The sequence below is a fragment of the Morone saxatilis genome, unplaced genomic scaffold (genome assembly GCF_004916995.1).
Source record: "Morone saxatilis isolate NCDOM2014 unplaced genomic scaffold, NCSU_SB_2.0 Contig8, whole genome shotgun sequence".
Taxonomy (NCBI): domain Eukaryota; kingdom Metazoa; phylum Chordata; class Actinopteri; family Moronidae; genus Morone; species Morone saxatilis.
In genome coordinates this window covers 5,332,436-5,352,663 of record NW_023340257.1, presented here as the reverse complement: position 1 = coordinate 5,352,663, position 20,228 = coordinate 5,332,436, and the positions used below count along the sequence as shown (strand labels likewise).

General features: G+C 45.2%; 1 protein-coding gene across 3 annotated transcripts in view; it reads left to right on the top strand.

Moving 5' to 3' along the window:
* Positions 1-315: 315 nt before the first annotated feature.
* LOC118341750 (ephrin type-A receptor 4) overlaps positions 316-20,228 on the top strand; it is a 48,965-nt gene continuing 29,052 nt past the window's right edge. For 2 of the 3 annotated variants that reach the window (XM_035680114.1, XM_035680113.1), the window contains exons 1-3: positions 316-535; positions 2,256-2,323; positions 4,794-5,457. In XM_035680114.1, the coding sequence (XP_035536007.1) occupies positions 439-535; positions 2,256-2,323; positions 4,794-5,457 (829 nt within the window). In that variant the 5' untranslated portion in view covers positions 316-438. The remainder of the gene's footprint in view (positions 536-2,255; positions 2,324-4,793; positions 5,458-20,228) is intronic. The other variant, XM_035680112.1, reaches the window with a different exon arrangement.

Below are 20,228 nucleotides of genomic sequence, written 5' to 3'. Positions count from 1 at the left end.
TTGAGTCACAGAGTCATGGTGAGTTTTACATCGCCTCTGTACCTGCATGGCAAATGTCATGGAGAAATGCCACCTCACACTATCACCAAGTCGTCGTGTCTCTGATTATATAGTGCCCACTGGTAAATGAGAATGAGTCGTTTGGGGTTGGCAGGGGGAGGGGGTAGTTAATGATTATTTCCCCCCACCCCCCACGTTTCCTATATGGATTGACGGGGTCCGCGTCAGAGCGCACGGAGTAGACCCGCCTCCTGGCTCTGGTGCGCTCGTTGCGTCTCTCTCCCCTGTCCGCTTCAAATCCATATTCCACTGGGAGAGAGAGAGAGAGGAGAGAGAGCGAGTGAGTGAGAGAGTGAGAGAGAGAGAGAGAGAGAGAGCAAGACCTGGGAGAAGAGCAACGAGAGAAAAAGAGGAGAGAAAAACGGAACAACGACACAAATGGCACTCATGGCAGGGATTTTGTTCACGGCCACCTTTCTTGTTTTTGGGATTTCTACATTTGTTTCGCCGGCACGGATATACCCCCCAAATGAAGGTAAGGTTTCTGGGAGAAAATAACTGCCGCGGACTTCTGAGTTCATCCCCGCTCCGTGTCTGTGCGTTTGCGCTGCGGAGCCTCACTTCTTGGCCCCTAGTTGCGAGCGCGTGGAGCCGCGATGAGTTTTAATGCTGGGAAAAACACCGACGGTCCCCTTTACGCAGAGACTTTTGCGGGGTTTTAAATGAACGAAACTGGAACGAGAAGTGGCTGTCCAAATGCGCATCGGCTGTTTTGGTCTCAGCTCGGGCTTGGAGCTGCCAGCTGCCGACAGACTGGGAGCAGGAATACTTGTAGCCTCGATACGCGCTGATCCCTCTGTTAGGAGAGAAGGTCACGCCGATCTGTGCTCAAAAAGCAGTTTAATGTTGCGTTGCATCTAAACGGACGCGTTGTTGTAGAACAGAAATGAAGTAGATAACGAGTCAGTGGAGGACTCGCAAATCCGGCACACGTAGAGGACTGGCCGAGCAGCGCGTTATTTATCAATTTCAGAATTGTCCTCAGTGATCGCTCCTGCTGTCACACTGTGTTCTCTTGGAAAGTGATTGTGGGAATGACAGAAAAAACAATTCTAAAAGTGAAAATGTGCTGCTCGGTGTTTCACACAGAATTAATGAGTAGTTCCCAGCGGTTAATAAAAGGTGTTCGGTTTACTGAGAAGCGACATTAAAGTGGAAGCTGGTTAAATTGAGCACGGGTTGTTCTGCACAAAACAAGAGCTCGGAAGGTTTCGGGACGAGAGTTGCCTGCTCGGGGTCCCTGGGTGCAGTGTATCCAGTTCCAAAATGTTAGGGCCGATACAGGTTATAGCCTACTTTCCAGTGCAAACACTAATAAATGAAGTATTAATTGTATTTAAAACAAGCCCGTCGGATGCATTCAGTCTGTCTCTCGCACAATTCTGTTTCTGTTTCTGCCCCGCTCGGCACAGTCCACAGTGATGCATCACGGACTCAGTTAAGTTAAATATGAAAGTGGTTTAGATTTAAAATGGATCAGTCTGTAATGTACCTAATAATTTATACCGTGGACTTACATAACGGTCTAATTTATTCATTTATACTGAGCAGTTAATTAAGCGTTCTAGCCATAGTGAATTCAAAGCAACCCAAAAAATAGATAATCTACATATACGCCATTTAATTCAATCAAGCGTTTTTTTAAATTAATGTTAAATTAAACTTTTTTCTAGGGAAAGTATTGTGTAAGATAGTCTGCCCGTCTGTTAGGGGCATTTTAAATGCGTTATGTTCTTCAACGACCAAGTTTATGCAGACGGCTTCCTGATTGATTCCGATCACATCAAAATGCTTAGCCGATGCTGAGCAAAACGAAAAACAATAATTATAAAACACTGGGGGAATACATTTGTGATTTGTAGAAAAATCCTGTTCTTAACGAAAATCAATCAAAACGACCCGCGCTGAGCACATCAGGGAAATACGCACAACAACACATCTACAAGTGTACCATTTGAGAGATTGGCCTACAGTTTTTTCTCCCTCTCCCACTGACATTCATCATGAGGATATTTTTCTACTTGATGAATCGCTTTAACAGTTATTTCTAATCATTAAGCTTTTTTTGGGAAAAAAAAACTGGAACCCATTTTTCTTCCTCAGTGTCAGAACTAAGTGGATTATACATGCCAATACTGATGTTGTATGGATGGACTGAGACTGCATGCTCACTTCTCCCATTCTTGTTTTTCCAGTCACGTTACTGGACTCCAGATCTGTACAGGGGGAGCTGGGATGGGTCGCCAACCCGACAGAAGGAGGGGTAAGTACTGCAAAGAAGTGTCTCCTTGTCAGGACGCATGGTCCCCTATTGAGCAGAAATGGAGAGATAATATCCATTATTGGCAGGAGCTCTGGAGTGGACCGCCAAATAGATACACAGCCCTCTTTGATAAGATTCTGTCCTGGTGAGCCCTTTATGGGAATATCTTTGTTGATGATTTATTGTGCAGCTGTCTGCACTGTAGGGATATTAAGAGCAGGGTGAGATCAAGGCATCATTTCCAGTATCTTACACTAAAATATGGATAAATTAGAGTTTGCCATTATGTTGTATATGGAGACCCTCTGGAACTCCCTCCAGGGCCCCATGGGGTCCCCGGAATCCACTTTGAGAACCATCGGTCTATAGGCACCCCCCTCATCCCCCAGCCCCTGCTCCCCTTTTCTCCTCGCTTCCCTTCTCTCTAACCACTCTGTAATGGTCAGATGCAGGGGCCGATACTGCAGCGGGCATCAGGTTTCCTGAATAGACGGTGGATTGAATCGGTCTTTGTGGAGAAACTTTATATCCCTTTCCACCATTGAGTCGAATAGAGGGAGAGGGGAGAGGAACTTGGCAGCTGAGAGAGGGTGCTCTGGAATGGATGAATAAGGGGGAAAGTGCAGTGGGGTTCAGCTCTTGCCGCAGGATGAGTGGTTCTCGCTATAAAACGACGGGGAATAGGGTCGACCAAATGCGTGATCCCTCAGTCTAATTGGGATATCTACAGTGGCTGTGATAAGAGAAAGAATAGGTGCCTCAGTTGGGCCCACACTGTGCCACCGGCATTAGAGGGTTAGGGAAATGTGAGGTACATGCCTGAACCAAGCCTCAATTTGATAATACAGAAATGGCTAAAATTATATTTGAATGCCATATCTTTGAAAGTCAGGCATGACCCAAATTAATAATTGTTCACATTAAACAAATAACAGTATTTTGTCAGCCAGAAGTCACTCCTCCATTTGTTCTACTTACAGAAATGTGATGATGAGCACAAGCGAGCCTTTTAATGTTTTATGAAAATTAATACAAATTAGTAACAATCATGCCCACTAATGAATACGAACCCAGGGGAACAGAATTTCACCTCGTGCAGCTGTTGCAGGCTCTGCTCGCGAGGTTTTCTCAATGAACTTGGCCGGTGCTGCACTCAGGTCCTCCTCTCCACCATTTTATCACTAACAAGTGATTGACAGGGTCCTGGCAGCCCCAGCAAGCCTGCATACACCCTCTCATTATGACCAATTGGCCTTATTCTCCCGCTTTCCTGCTATCAGGGAAAGGTGCAGCCTTATCTCCGCGGCGCTTGATTTCCACTACAAAGGGGAGGCTAAAGGAAGAGAGCAGAGTGGAATGGAACAGCAGGGAATGACAGACATTTTCTTAAATCATACAGCTGCAGCTATGTTTAGCATTATCCCACCCCCGTCCAGGGATATAAGTCTGTAAACCAGATTGTTTATGATAAGGCGTCAAATCAAATCTGGCAGCAGAACCCATATCTCCCACTGTCCCATTATGACTTCTTTGTACAGTTTTTGAAATGTTTGACGCTACGGCAGCCAAAGGCCTGTCTGCTCTTGTTTACAGCCCAGCTCAGTCAAAGAGTCTATTTAAAACACACGGTGAAAAACGTAGAGGAACACACCGCTTTGAGCCTCTTAAGACATGCGTTTTTGCTCGACAGTGATCTGTGGAGAGGGGAACTTTATCATAAGTAAAACATACATTCCCTCCCGGCAAAAATAAGCCAGGCCGCGCTGGATAACGTAATCCATGCGCACCACGTCAGCGTCTCCCCCTCTCTGCTGTGAGTTCATACTAACAACCGCAGTGAACATGTGTGCCTCTGTAAGCATGTGTATTGATGTAAAGCAGGCGCACATTAGATCATTAGCATTGATTCAGAGACCTTTAGTTTTTGCCTGCACATAATCCCCTGTTTTTATTCTTTCACCATACAGGTCTGTGTGTGTGTATGTGTGTGTGTGTGTGTGTGTGAAGAGGATTTTGTATACCACTCCCCAAGTAATTGAACTGTAGGCATTACCGAGGCATAGAACTAATTACAAATTTCCTTTCTTGCAGTTGAGGAGAAGCCATGAATATTAATATCTTTATGATTCTATATTAGGACTTAACAAGTCAATTAGGTGCCATTCATAAAATATGCATTAAGTTTAGCCATCAATTAATTGCCCTGCTGAGACTCAAATATTGACTAATCTTTTTCGCATGCTCTTTTACACAGTATCTCTCATTCCTGGCTCCCAGTCGTGTGATACTTACATAGTCCATTTTTTGTATAGGACAGCATTTGGTTTTGGTGTTTCTCTGATGTTCTGTACCGTTAACAATTCTACCATGATGTTGTTATAGCATTTTCCTACTGTTCTGAATATTATTCTTAATTTACAAGGTTAAAAAATATCCTTGTAACATTTTTTATGTTGTGTCTTTTCCCTAGTGGGAGGAAGTGAGTATTATGGATGAAAAGAACATTCCCATCCGGACGTACCAGGTGTGTAACGTCATGGAGCCAAACCAGAACAACTGGCTCCGCACTGACTGGATCCCTCGAGGCGGTGCCCAGCGTGTCTACATTGAGATCAAGTTCACCCTCCGAGACTGCAACAGCCTCCCGGGGGTCATGGGAACCTGTAAGGAAACCTTCAACCTGTACTACTACGAGTCCAACAATGACAAGGAGCGCTACATCCGTGAGAACCAGTTTGGCAAGATCGATACCATTGCTGCAGACGAGAGCTTCACCCAGGTGGACATCGGCGATCGCATCATGAAGCTGAACACAGAAGTCCGGGACGTGGGCGCCTTGACCCGGAAGGGCTTCTACTTGGCCTTCCAGGATGTTGGAGCATGCATTGCGCTTGTGTCCGTCAGGGTCTTCTACAAGAAATGTCCTTTAGCGGTGCGTAACTTGGCCCAGTTTCCCGATACCATCACTGGAGCCGATACCTCTTCACTTGTGGAAGTTCGTGGCTCATGCGTGGATAATTCAGAGGAGAAGGAGGTTCCCAAGATGTACTGCGGGGCTGACGGAGAGTGGCTGGTACCCATTGGGAATTGCCTGTGTAACCCTGGATACGAGGAGCGCAATGCAGAATGTCAAGGTAAAGAAATGACATTTGTCTGGTGTTTTTTTGGGGCTGACTCTTTCTCTATTTATAGATCACTATCTCCCTTCAAACCCTGCCAGTCCGTGCAGTATCCTACTTCTTTAATTTTTCCCGCTCTTGTTGCTCTGTGTCTTTGTCTTGATCCCTATGTTTCGTTCTCTTTGTCCTTCCCCCTCGTCCCTCCCTCCATTTACCCAACTCGCACCCTGTTGGATATTTTTTTTCCTCCTCGTTCTCCCACTCTCTGCAGTCCTCCTTCTAGTGTCTGGTTGGGTGATAGAAGCAATGATGATTGTAAATGGAGTAATTAGCGGGCCCACTGGGAGGTGTTGTGCAATGGGATGCATCCCAGGAGAATTGGTGACACTGGGAGAGGAGGGTAGAACTCCAACTGGTTCGCACTACTGCTGTGTCTTTCACCCCCACCTGGTCTTTCTCTTATTCCCAATGGAGCCTGAAGCTGGGAAAAAGAGATAGACAGCTTTAGAGGAAGGGAAGAAGAGAGAACAAGTTTATCATTCCAAGCAGGTATGAGAAGAGTGAAAATACACAGCTGGGAGATGGGGTTGAAATAGTGCTATTTGGTAGGGGGGAATAGCCCTTCGTGGACGATTATTCTAGTCTCAGCTCGCCGTGATGCTATACCAGGCTGTTTGATGAGGTTTTAAGGTCAGTGCAGAGTGCCTCTTCCCAGATTTTTTTTAAATCAGGAGCATTATAGAGCCTTCAGCATGTTGGTGAATTCAGAAAAATTGCCTAGAAATGCCAATAGATCTTTCTGAATTTAATTTGTTTCAAGCTTTGGCTCTTATGATGAATGGCATTTTTGATTGACTCTACTGTAATTTAACTGGCTTGTTTCATTGCACACAGTAAATTTTAGTTTATGGTATGCAGCAGTGCATTGTGGATAGCATCTTGTAGTATTCACAGCTGTTTTGTGGATCACATGCAGCATTTTGCCAAGCCGAGGCACAGTTGTCAGCTGGCCAGACAAGCGGATGCCAGTTCTGCCACGATGGTTTATTGGGTATACCCCACCAGCCACCCACCACCATCACACACAAAAAGCAGTGAGGCATAGCAGTGAGGGGTCAGAGGCTGGCCACGGGTGATTAACAGGGGGACGGACTACTACACCTCTCCTAATTTACGAGGGAGCCTTTATCTTGGAGGACTAATTGCGTGACAAGCAGGTCTGGTGATTTAGGGGTACCACTGGCTGCTTGGGGGTGGGGAGGCAAAGGGGTACAAGTAGTCACAGATGGGTTTGTGTGTGTATTTGTCCCCCAAAAAACATAATTTGAGCTGTAAGAATTCTCTTGGAATATTGCCCATCTCCCCTGTCGCTAGGTTCAAATGGCTCCAGCCAGGTTTCTGTCCCCAGGGTTGGCTTCAAAGAAGCAGGGAGAGGTGGAGTGTTGAAGGAAGGAGACCAGAAAGTAGTTAGTTACAGACTTTAGGTAAATCTGCCCTGGATTGGTTTTCTTTCATGCTATAATAACCTAATCTTGTTTCAAATCAGAATGAGAACCCTGATCTCATACTGTGTATGATAACTTTCATTTGCCTACAACATTGAAACAGTATCCTTATCTTTGCTCTTTAATTTCAGTTGAGATAAACAGCCATTACTCTCCAAACTAGGAAACAAAGGATTTGGAAACCTTGATTTTATATGACTAATGCAGTCTCATACTGTCTGCCAGCCTCTGAGCTGGCAGTATTGCTTTTCAAGCCAATATATCCATTTAGTTCACATATCACTGCGTCTGCTTTAGGTTGTTTAAGTTTACAGCGCCAACACATGCACTCCATTCACATTTAGCTTTAATTACACTGTTTAAAAAGTTTCTTAACATTTCACTTTCAATTTGGAAACTGGATAACATGCCTTGGGTTTGACGCCGCATGGTTGCCTGAGGTGTCAGTGTGGGTCAGCTCCAGTGACTGAAGGGTTAAAAGGTGCTGGCCACTGTCAGTCTTCAAGTGCACTGATGAGCTGGTTAATATTCCCCAATGTGACAGACTCTATGGGAGAGAGGCTCCTCTGTTATGGGTCCATGTTGACCAAGGGGGTTCGGAGAGGGATAGTTTTTTTCTGATATATTAAAAAGTTTAAACAAGTGTATTAGAGTGTGTCAACCTATGGTCACACTACGATCCCTATGTGGCTTGATTTGGTTTAAAAAACTTTCTTTTTAAAGGCTTTCTATGGGGCACACAAGCCCAATTGTGTGTGTGCAAGTGTGTGCGTTTGCATACTTGTGTGGCTGTGCTTGTCTTGTGTTCGTGCAGGGTTACAAGGGCACCTTGGCCCCTGGTTCCCAGCCCAGGATGAATGGCCTCTCCTCCATCATTGTTTGGGGCAGCAGCGGAGCCGACTGAGACTGGCGATGTTTTGGGGGAAAAGAGGTAGAGGGGGGGCTGACGGGGCAAGTAGGAGTTGTATTCTCCACCCCTGGCAGAGGTCAGAGGTCACCCCCTTCTGCATCCATCTTACTGCTGCGTCTGACAGGGTTGTGGATCTAGGATTGATTAAGACATCAGGGTTTTGACAGCTGGGGTGGGGGTGTGTGTATGTGTGTCTGTGCTTAAGGTGGGCCAAGGGTGGCCAGTGTGTATACCCAGGGCCATGGCGAAAGGGGCAACCAGGGCACTGAGGGCCAAGGGGGCCCCCTGATCTAAGAACAGGGGACTCTGTCTGTTTGCATTTGAGATCCCTTTCCCTGTTAACCACCTCCCCCCACATGCTGGGGAAGGGTGGGGGTCAGGGAGTCCCCTCGCTCCTCATCTGGTGAGGGGGTTCCTACTGTTGGAGGGGTGGGAGGGAGAGATTAGTGAGAACTACGTATGTCATTATGGGGAAATGATAATTACCATACCTATGTTTTTTTTGTCGATTGAGAGAAACATTTGAATGATAGTGCACTCCGGCAGCAGTTTAGCCTCTGCAGTGCTGTGATGTGGGTTTTCCGAAAAATCAGCAAGTTGTGTGTGTGTGTGTGTGTGTGTTCATCTACAATATGTAGCTGTTGGCGTGTGTGTGTTTGTTGAGGATATCGCTTGGTTGAGGCGTGAAGGTGACAGACTCTTTTGACACTGCAGAATGCTGAGTTCATGGTTAACTGGCACCCCACAACCTATCATCACCACCAATCAACACGCTTTTCTTACTGGCTTTTTCACCTTTTCACTGAAAATGTATCTCTGCTTTTAGATAAATTCGGCATTAAGGCAACACAGAATATAGAATTCACTTCTATCATCTTAACTTTCATTTTCTGTGTGCATGGCTAGCAGCTTATGTGACGTCAGCGTGTGATCAGAGCATTTTCTCACCTGAGACCCCCCTCCGCCCTCTCTATTCCCAGCCGTCTTTGCTGAGCTGGAAACTCTCATTCATGCTGGATTAAGAGGTTTTAGGGATGAAGTTTCTCTCCTGTGCTTCGCTCATTGTGTGCGTGTGTATCTGGGCCTTTCATTCTCTCTCTCCCTCTGTTGACAGTGTTAAATATGCGCTTGGGAGCATCATTCTAAATTCACCACGTAATTCTATTTAGCCCGCTGGTCCCCGATGGCTTTAAATACACAGACTCAGTCCCTTGCTCTTCCTCTCCCTTCACTATTTTCCTTCTCCTCCTTCCTCTCTTCTGCATACACACAAATTTGATATTTGAATGTTCTTCTTGGTCGGCACAGTTGCTTGCTTGCTTTTTCTGTCCATGTCTTCTGTCTCTGCAAATTTCCTGTTGCTTTTTTTTTCTCTTTTCATATATTTCTCCTTTTATCTTCCTCCATTTTTCTGCAAAGTTTCTGTTCGCAGTTTTCACCCGTCCACGCACTTTTTCTCCTCCTCTCTCTTCCCCCCCCCCACTCTCTGCTCTGGCCGTCGAGGTGGTTAGTGTTCGTCAGCCTGTCTCTGGTGGCAGCAGCAGGAAGTGGGCTGAATAATGAGATTACCTTCACTGTTGGGAGGGAGGCAGCTTGGAGCAGCACACAGAAAATCATCACCCGTCATTGTTCCCCACAAACACACATGCAAGCGCACACACACGGTTGCATGTACTGAATAATAAAAATCCAGACACATGCGGGGAAGGATGTCTTAGGTGACAAGAACCACTGTACACACCCACCTGTACAGCCAAGCATGCACACTCATACAAACTAATCCAGGCACACACGTGTGAAAAATGACATGTTAAGTAATAGGCTTAAGCACACAGACACATTCATAAATATGTACAGCAGATGCACACACACACACACACACACACAAGCTGTTTTAGCACACACAGACGCACACTCAGAGCTGAGCAGAGTGCAGCAGAATGGAGGTGAATGTACTCATCACTCTCCCTGCCACCAGAGAGGCTCATTTTGTGCTGCTGAATAGAGACGAGGAATCTATTACCAACGGAGAGCAGGAAAGAACAACAGATACAGAAAGAGAGGACAAAATGTCTCATGAGCAATCCTCCACCACTCTCTCTTTCCCCTCCTACCAAAATAATGGCATAAAGCATTTTTTTATATCCCGTTTAGCTCCTCAAATTATGAAAAAAAGTCCCCTCAACACACACAAATCTCCTCGACTGGATGGAGGAGGGAGGTGAGAGGGGGGCTGTGGTAATTCAGCCGTCATTAGCTGAGGTGCTGAAATGTTTTTCCTGCTTGGGCTGCTGTCCGGCCTCAGTATTTGTTCCCTTTGCAGTTCTCGACACTCATCACCCTCTCTCTTTCTCCTCGCGGTGCCCTGTTCAGGGCAGGAAGCCGCTGGTGATCGAGCATGACCCGGGGCTGATGGCCATAGTGCTCCCACAGCGCCAGCTACAGCGCACTGTGTAGGGGTCTGCTGTCATGAATATCCATCTTTAAGTCATTTATCTGTTGACTTTTAAAAGCAAATTTTTTCCTTTGAGAATCAACTCCCTTTTGAGAATTTTCTGTAGCTATGTGTTTTGTTTTGCGTGATTTCAAGGAACTGACACTGGTTTTAACAAAGTGCCAGAGGGATGTCCAACTTCATTAGAAATAAGTAGAATTATCCCAGCCTCAACTGTTTTGTGGAAAATAAGATTTCAGTACTGGATATGAGACTAAATTATATGTGAAGATGAAAACTTTTTGTAAACTGCCCACTAAAATGCTAGAGCACATACTGTGTATAGCATGTCATTCTTGAAATAGGCTCATATACATTGTAAATTATCTGAACTAGCAGCTTTTGATTTTGTATTTTATACATAGTTTATTGGAAAAAAAGAGATGCTACTATGCTTACAAAATGTATTAATTTTTAGATTTTATTTATGGCCACTCTTGTCCTGCAGGACAATCCACAATGTAAATGCTACAGAGCTGGGAAAAAAAAAAAAGACGTAGTGAGAAAGCTCCAGAAGCATCATGGAGAAAATAAGTACATTTAAAGATTAAACGTAAAATTATTTTGTTCTGTTTCCAAATGTAAAACATTTTAACTGACTAGGTTTTAAAAAAAACAAATACAAATAAATTAATTAATTTCATATACTTTCACTCTCCTATAAAAAAAACATGTATCTCCAACATTTCAACTTTCAATGAGCTTTTTTTAGTTTTGTGACAATGCATTTTTTTAGATAATCCACTAAGTATTTAAATTATTTTCAACCCCTAAAGCAACACTTGGTCATTCAGCTTATTTTCAAAGATAGAGATGTGAGCTTTTCATTGAACAGTGAGGATACACTTCCTTCCAAACTGTACGCAATACACATGAGTGCAAATTTTTCATATAATTATTAGGTAATGTAGAGTAAGGACAGCTTACATAATGTGCTAGGACGGATGTTGTAATAGTGCTACTAACATGGTTGTCAGCTGGCATCAGGAACATATAGCTGTGGAAGTGTCAGAAAGAGGTATTAAAGGATGATAAAATTTCTCTTTCTCTCTCCTCTCCTCTCTCATCTTTTTGAAAAGCATCCTCTCTTTGAAGCCCGCGATGGGAAGAGGGAGCGATTAAAGCAGTCAGCAAGCAAATTAGCATGTCAAAAGGCCCTGAATCAATACCCCAGCTCTCTACCAACACAACCCTGTAGTCCTTTCACCCCCCTCTCCCTCTATCCGTCCCTGCCGTTCTCCCATTCCTCCGGCTGTTTCCCTTCTTCTCCCTCCATTTTCTCCCGCACTCCTGCACACTCTCCCTCTTGCTCTCTTGCCCCTCTCTTTCTCTTTCGCTCACTTTAAATTTTTCTTCCCCCTCTTCCTACAAACCCCTGTTTTCCCCCTTCAGCTGACAGACAGGGAAAAGGGGCAGAGCCTGTAAAGGGAGATGGACGGATGTATAGGCAGAGAAAGACGGACAGAGGGAGAAGTGGACAGCGATCAAGTGGGCATGGGTGGACTGTTTCAGAGAGAGAGAGGGAGGTTATGAAAGAGAAAGAGGGCCTCTGCCACCGTCTTTGTGCTGAGAGAGAGGCAGAACGGACCTCTCTCGCCAAGGAGAGTGGAGGAGATGGAGATGAGGAGGCAGGGAGGGAGGTAGGGAGAGAAAAAGAGACAAAAAAGCACGGGGGGAAGTGAAGTGGAAAGAGATTTAGTTCCAGTCTGGCAACCATGCTTTTTCTACACTTCATCCATCGGTTCACCATTGCACGGAAATCTCTTTGATCTGGGGCAATGTGTTACTGATCACGAGGACTGTGTGTATGTGTTTTTGGACAGACAGAGAGTATGTGTGTCTGAACCATTATCTGAACTATATTTATTCTGTGCATCTGTCGCGGCAAGCATATCACATGCTGTATCATAAACTTCTATTAACGTTCCAATCGTGTTGTGCGATCTGAGCCCGGAGACAAAGCAGCTCCTCGGGTGGACAGCCAACTCTCCATCTGTATGTGACAATGGGTGGCTGATTGCAAACACCTTGAAAATGTTTTATCTCTCCCTCTCTCTTTCTCCTGCTGATTTCTATCTTAAGCTCCCTCCATCCTGCCGGGGCGATAGTAGGTGGTCTTTTCTTCTCTTCTGTCGTCTTCCTTTTTCTCAGGGGGCGCAGAGTTCAGTGGCCAAATCAAAGGCTGCTCCGTGGCAATCAGTTAGGGGTTATGACAAAAAGCCTTGCAATAAAGGGCCGCTCTGTAATCTGATGTGCCCTGAGACTGGACACAGTGCCCATCTTAATGAGCTGAGATCCCCCTTTTCTAATCACGGCGGTGGAGGAAATGGCACACTGGCTCATTCTCCCTGGAAAAACACACACACGCTCAGAATGTGTGATTTTTATGTAGGAAGAAGAATGAGGAATACAGGCAGGTTGTTGCAAGGACATCTGTCAACTCAATAGAGTTGCGAAGTAGGAGGAGGCATTTTGGATAGTCCTGTTCATTACCTACATAGACAATGTTAAATGAGTTTGGAGCACTTCCAAGGTTTGGATGGCCATGAAACTCTCCCGGATAAATCATCAGCACAAAAGACGAGCAACTGTATTAAAAAATAGCTGATTCGTTGATTAAGAGTTGAAGGTACAAGCCTGTGTGCATAAAAAGATGAGAAGAGTTGTCAGCCACGGCTTCCAAGGTACGTTTAGGTAAGAAACATCCAACCACATAGCCTAAAATTCTGTTACATGTGCAGCTAATGGGAAAACTACACATTTCAGTTTTGGATGGACCAGAAAATGAGATATGACATGTTAATAAGTGAGTGTTGAACATGCAGGTAGACAGATTTATTTACCTTTGGAGAGAACCAAGGCTAGCTGTTTCCCACTGCTTACAGTCTGTATGCTAAGCTAAGCTAAGCTAACCAGGTGCTGGCTCTAGCTTCATATGTAGCATACAGACATTAGAGTTGTATCAAACTTCTCATCTAACTCTTGACAAAAAGTGCATTCCTCAAAATGCTGAACAACTCCCTTAAAGATCCAGTGTGTAGGATTTAGTGGCATCTAGCGGTGTAGTTACATCACTTGCTTCAACCTATCTAGAGCCAGTCTGTTCTGGGCTACTGTAGAAACATGCATCGATGCACATGCACCTATCCCTGGTCCCAGAACTTCAGATAAGATCACATGGCTGACCTCTTGTTGCGAATACATGTGTATGCATACCAGCATGCAAACTACATGTGTATCAAACACACCATGGCGTTGCCTGTGAGGTGTAACCTCTCTGTGGGAGAGCTGAAATGTAATTTAGGGATGTGGAAGTCTCGTAGCACCGGGGATGCGAATCCAGCCAAAGGCAGAGGTGTGTCCATGCTAGGGCACGTCTGTGGGATTAGAAACCTTGATACCCCCTGATCCGCAGCGAGCTGTCAAATACTGCTGGAAGGGGAAGAAGAAGAAAAAAAGACGCGATCCCTTGAAGGCTCACACTATGGAGGAATGTGAGGGGAAGAAGAAAGAGGAGAGAAAAAACGGAGAAAGACAGATAGGATAGAGACTAAGAGAAAAGGAAGTGACTGAAATGTAAAGGAGGCATATATCTAAGTAGAGTGTGAATGTGTGTGAAAGAGGGATTGTGTGTGCAGAGCAAAGGAGCGGGAAAGATGAATTGACTCCTGTCTAGCGGCCCTGATAAACGGCTGGAGATGTGAAAGGTGAAGTGGGGGGTTATGGGTACAGACGGTGATCGCTCTTTGAACAAGCCTAGTGTGGTCGTGTCACAACCTCTGGCAGCTGCAGTTGATATTAACGTCAATATCACTACCTGTGTGTATTGTAGGGGTCGTTTCACCTGATTTTGAACTGTTTTCATTGGAACTACTTTCTACTGAGTAAGTAGTCCCTATGAAAATGCACACTTTGTAGATTATCTAGAGTAAAGGCTGGTCTACAGAATTGACCTTCAAGCAATTTAAATGGCAAAAAGAGTGTTGGGTGTGATATACAGTAGATCCTGGTGCTTAAAGATAATAATAATGTTAAGCAAGAGAATAAAGGAAGTCTTGAACACATTTTTGGCAGCTCTGCCGGGCATCGGGTGCTACTAGAATCACAGACAAGCTGCCAAGTATGGAGCATCACCCTAAGTAGTGAAAGAAACCGTAAAGATAAGGAGAGATAACAGAAAAGGCAGGAAGAGAGCAGTAGACATACTTGGAGTTAAAGCAGGCGAGGAGTCCAAGAAATACAAAACATAACCCAGGAGCTCGACTCTGGCCCTCTTCCAGTCGTGCCCACACACTTACTTCAAAGCTCACTGTGCATTTGAATCCCGACACCCTTTGTTTGCCTCTTCCCATCATCGCTGTGCCTGCATGTCTGTCCTCACATCAAAGCTAAAGGGCTAAAACGTTACACATTAGCAGAGTAACCCTGTCTTAGCAGCAGCCATTAACCCCAGGCTCCTGTTACACACCCTGTTGCCCCCCTGCAAGGCCAGGTTCAACTAGCCTGGGGTTAGGGAGGGCAATGCATGCACCCAGCTGCAAAGTTTGTGGACACACATATACGCCATTAACTTAGGAATGCACACACACGTCATGCAAAGCCATACCATGCGAACAGGAGCTGACACAGTTTCAAGTTGAGGGGGTATCGCTTCCACGACAGCAGTGACCTCGATGCTGTTTTGAGAGAGAGAGGAAGGGAGAGTGGTCTGGAGAGAGTGAGGCCTGAGTGACACCAGGAGAGGTCAAAGGTTAAAGCAGTGACAGCCACAGTGGAGACCAGCAGAGCGTCAGTGGGCTGACACGAGCTGTTGAGGAGGTAGTGACCCAGGAAAGTTTTTATGTACCCTGACTGAGCACGCGCACACACACACGTACAAAGTGCATAACTGCCATGCATTCACACACACAAGGCAGCGACACGATGGTGTGCACGGTGTTCTCAGGGACACACACCCCTCAAGCACATACACATGCACAATAGAAGGTGCTTTGAGGCCCCAGACAGGCTGTCGTCTGGAAGCTACAAGTAGATTACCTAAACAAACAACCTAAAAATACCTTCCTTTTCACTCGAGTCGCCCCTTCCCAACCCCTCCTCATAACCCACCGAGCTGCTTCTGAGAAACCGACGAGGTTGAGGTTAAATTTGCCCCTGAGACTACAAACAACTAGGTAGTTAAAGATTTTCTATGTGTTTCTGCACACTTACTGTAAGTGCTGACACGTGTGTGTTCAGCCTGATTACGTCACGTGTGTGTTAGTTGTGTTTGAATGTGCTTTGCTTTTGGATTTTATTTACTACAGGGAGTCACCAAAACTCTCTTTGACAATCTTTTAATGTTAATGTAAATAAAATGCCTCATTGTGGTATTATGTGTGGTTAATGGGTACATCCTTGCTTTAGGTGTAATGGCTCAGAGATCAAACACACATTTGACACATTCTTCTTCTTCTTGAAACTGAATTGAGGAACAGTTTATACATAAAATAACCAGGTGATGGTAATATTCATAATATAATGTACATAGTTTTTTATATTTGTATTGTGAATATGTTGACCAGACAAGAAGAATGATTCTCTGTTCATTTAATTGAGCTCAAATAAGCTCAAGAAATTCAACCACCTGTTGCAATGCGGCCTTTAAAACCTGGAAAAGACAGCATTTAATATATCTCACAATAACCAACTCTTTTCACAATATTAAACAATATTCAATATGATATTGATTTATTTCCCAGCTGTAGAATGTGTACGACGTATGCTATGCGAGCATGAATAATAGTGCAATTATGTCATATTAATGTAAAACATTTTTTGTATTGTGTTGCTTTGTGGGGGTTTTCAGTGATTTGTTATGTATTTGTGCTACAGCGCGACACATGGTTTACACTTGTTTACTGAATTGGGTATGAGGCCCCATTGAGACTGCTTCCCTATCGCTTCCTCTTCCTCTTCACCTATTCTTGGTTTGTGTGTGTTCTCCTCACACGTCCTCCCTTTTCCTGCCCCATTCTCCTTGCCTCGCTGCGAGTAGAATAGTTTAGCTCTCCCAATTGTTTAGCGTTGTGCGTCGGCGTGAGTGTCCCCTCGCACAACAACATTAGCATATACTCCCCCACCTCCCACCTCTCTGCTTCTTTTTTTTCATAATTGAATTGAAATGCAGCTCTTTTCATCGTAAACAATGTCAGGAAAGCATGCTAGATACACTGTCTGCTCACACACACATGCAGACGGACACATATGTAGAGCATGAGACTCATGAGTCCCCTGGAGACCTTGGGGAAATTGGACCAAAGACAATACCTTGACTGAGTTTGTTTACCTCCCATCGTCCCTGCTGTGCTTGTGTCCCTGTGCTTACCCTGCGTACACAAAGCCTATTTGGTGGGTGTTTGCATGCATGGTACTGCAAAGTGCATCTGTGTAGTCCAGAGGGCCTTTGAAGGGCTTTGTGTGCATACCTGAGAGTGTGCAGGTGCGCAGAGGTTTGTAAGCCTCTGTTTGTGTATATATATATCTGTCTTGTTTGCCTTGAATTATCATCTATTACCCACCTGCTGTGCAAATCTTAGGTCACAAAAGGTCCTTAGTGGGTTGGCGCTGTGCCCGGCTCTGGGTGGTGCCACTCTTGCGGGCCTGGCATGGGTGCAAAAGTGGAATTTGAGTGGCCCCCAACCCAACGTAGCCAAATCAAACAGTGTTTCATCAAACAAAGATGGATCTGTTTGCTGCCTGTACCTCTTCCATTACTGTCCATTTAGTTTTCTTTTAGAGTCTCATTTCCATCCACCTTCAGTACCCTGATCTTTTTTTTTAAGGAGTGGTCTTGTCCATTCTGAAGTGGCTGGGTGGAATATTTTAGATTATTGCGATATAACCATTGTACTAATATTCCTTTTTAAGGCCAGGCTAGAGGAATTAGGGAGGAAGTTGAGGCCTACGTGTCAATAAGAACGCAGAGACCTTGGTTGGCAGGAAGTCTTCAGAACAATATTGCAATTTTTTCAGTTATGCAATCCAAGGAGTAACAATATAGGTGGCACCACAATGCACTTGTGGCTCTATATTGGAGCAGGAAATGGTTAGGCTTGTATATTAACAGAAACTTTGTTATAGGCAGTTTCAGGAAGGTATAAATTGGGTGTGAACTTGCACTCTGGGGTTGTGTTTTGATGTCTTTAAAATGTTACTGAATATTACCATTTCTTGCTCTCAGGGTCTACTTTTGTTGTAATTTTAATTTTTACAACGTGCTTTGCTCATCTGCTCCTTTGGCTGGTGCTCTTATGTGTCAGGTACTGACATTTTAATTAGGGCAGTGTCGTGGGTAGCTCTTGGGTGATGGATCGGTGCTGCTGAAAATACAGTTATAAATCATCCAGCATTTGACAGACAAACTGCTGGCAACTCCTTCCCCCCCTGGCACCGGCCACCGTTAGCAAAGCTGCAGTGATTGTCAGCAAGGTTGGCTTGTGTGTTATTAACATCGTTAGCCTCGCTGGCTTTGTTCTTAGCCTTCATTAACACCAGTAAGGATGTCAACCCAGATGTCACTACCCGACTTTTTTGGTTTTGCATTTTAAAGGATGGCACCGCTAGTGTGGGACCTTTCCCCTGTAGGTCAAGGTCAAGATATGTGACGAGTGTATGTCATCAATCATGGTGATCAGTTTCGGTGGCCGTGTGTCCCTCATCCATCACGCTGATGGGTTTCGCTGGCCGTGTGGCTGCGCGTCGCCGTCAGGGCCGGAGGTAATTAATAACCCCCAGTGACGGAATTAATGAGTTAACCTGCTCCACTCTCCTGCTGTTCCAGTGACAGATGCTAACGGTCAGCAGCTAGTTATCCCTGCTAATATGCCAGTGGCTCAGGTGTATTGATGTGGAGGGTCTTTTATTATCTGTATGCATGTCTGGGTTGGAATAGACATATACATCCAAGCTGTTTTTTTGTTTAAAAAAAGAATCCAGCTCAGCACTGCAGCCAGGGGGTAAACAAAGCACCCTTGGAATAGTAATCCTCTCTAGCAGGAGTCTCACCTGAGCAACAAACTGCTGTCCACAGGGAGAAAAAGAGAAAAAAAAGAGATGGAGGAGACACAAAGGCAGAGGGATATGTCAGAAAGGCAGGTTGAATAGAGATCGCTGGCTCCTCAAGGTGCAGGAGAAGGAGAGACTCTCCTTGCCCTCAGGTCCTGAAAGCTGATCGCTTCGGTTTTTGAAAGAGCAGCTTTGTGAGGACGCCACTGACTGCTCATCTGAAGAGTGCTCACTGTCTGTTATGACTAAAAAAGAGTGGCCGAGTTTTCATCACCCAAAGAAGATAAAGCGCAGCCTTGAAAGGAGGGAAAATGCTGTGGTTTGAACTTAATTCCCTTTTTTTGATTATAAGAGAGGCAATTGTTCTGCCTGGGCAGGCCTAGTTACTGTGAGCTGTGTGCTGGGTGTTATATTCCTGGGGCATTTGGATGGCTATTGTAGCGCAAGTTTTCTCTCATGCTTTCAGTCCCCAGTGTATTGGATACTTTGTTGTGTAGGCCGCAGAATAGCTTGCCTATCAGGCTTTGCATGCGGGTCACTCAAGGTGGGCTGCAGTGGGTGGGTGTGTGGGTAGACGTGGTTTTATTTGGCTGCAGTGCAAGGGAGCATCCATTGCTGTTCAAAGCCTGGTGTGTAGGTTGTTGCCACTCAGAGGAAAACTTAGCTGGGTTGTAGTTGGCTCGTGTGTGGGTAGCTATCATTGTATCATTAGCTTTTGTGCACTCCTATTTTTTGCAGATGGCTGCGTCGACGGTTTTGTCTTGAACAGAAGTTCCCGTTTTCCCCTCCCCTCACGCGGTGCAACCGATTCAGCCAGCAGAATCCCCACCACACGGACAAAACTACTCATTAACTCCCACAACCCTCTCCCTCCACCCTCGTTGCCCCCTTTCCTCCAAACGTGCTTTAGCTTAGAGACAACAGGGATGGGGATGGGGTGGGGGAAGAGTGACAAAAGGGAAAAAAAGACTAAAGCCAGAGAGGAGGATTGAATGAGTGAAAGAGCTGCTGGGGGAGAAAAGGGGGAAGAATGCGATGTCCCGGTCTATGAGGGATTCCATTTTTTGCCTTTCCAGAATAGAACAGTAAGTCACCAGTCTCTTTGTCTGCCTTTGATCTCTCAGCTCAGGGATTTGGCACCTGACAAACCCCTCTCTGTCTGAAAGGAGGCCTGCAGAGAGAAAGCCTAGGAGAGTGGGAGAGAGAGATAGATGGCGATTGAGAGTGAGAAAAAATAATATAGACGAGTTAGGGAGCGACAGGGCGAAAAAGGAGACGGTATATAAAAAAGATGGTGTGGAAAAATTGGGTTAGACGTTTGAGAGCTGAATGAGAGGATATGATGAGCGCTTCTCAGCCCAGATCCCATAAAAACTAAATACATGTGTGTTCATGTGTGTCTGTATTTGCGTCTGCGTGTGGGTTTGCCATGGCTGGCCCGGACAGTGATAAATCCAGCAAGTCTTAAGGGAGATTCCTCTCTGAAGCCACGGTCTCTTGGACCACCCACTACTGCGGTCTCTTCCTTCACACACACACACACACTCACACTCCTAATAGGAAGCAAATTCCCCAGCTTTACTTGGATATCGACTTCTCCTCTCCCCCGACTGTTCCTTTCTGCAGGGCATTGGCTGCTATAAACAAGCCCTCATATGTTGACATCGCATTTTCAAACACAATTTTCTGAAAAGCAAAGTTTCAAACCCCAGATAGAGATGCCAGAGCATGTCCATGACAAACAGGGATTTGGAGTTGTGCAAAGAATTGTGGGACAGCCTGTGGGGGACTCTGGGGTCAGCCTGGGACAGCTTAATAATTGATGAGCGAA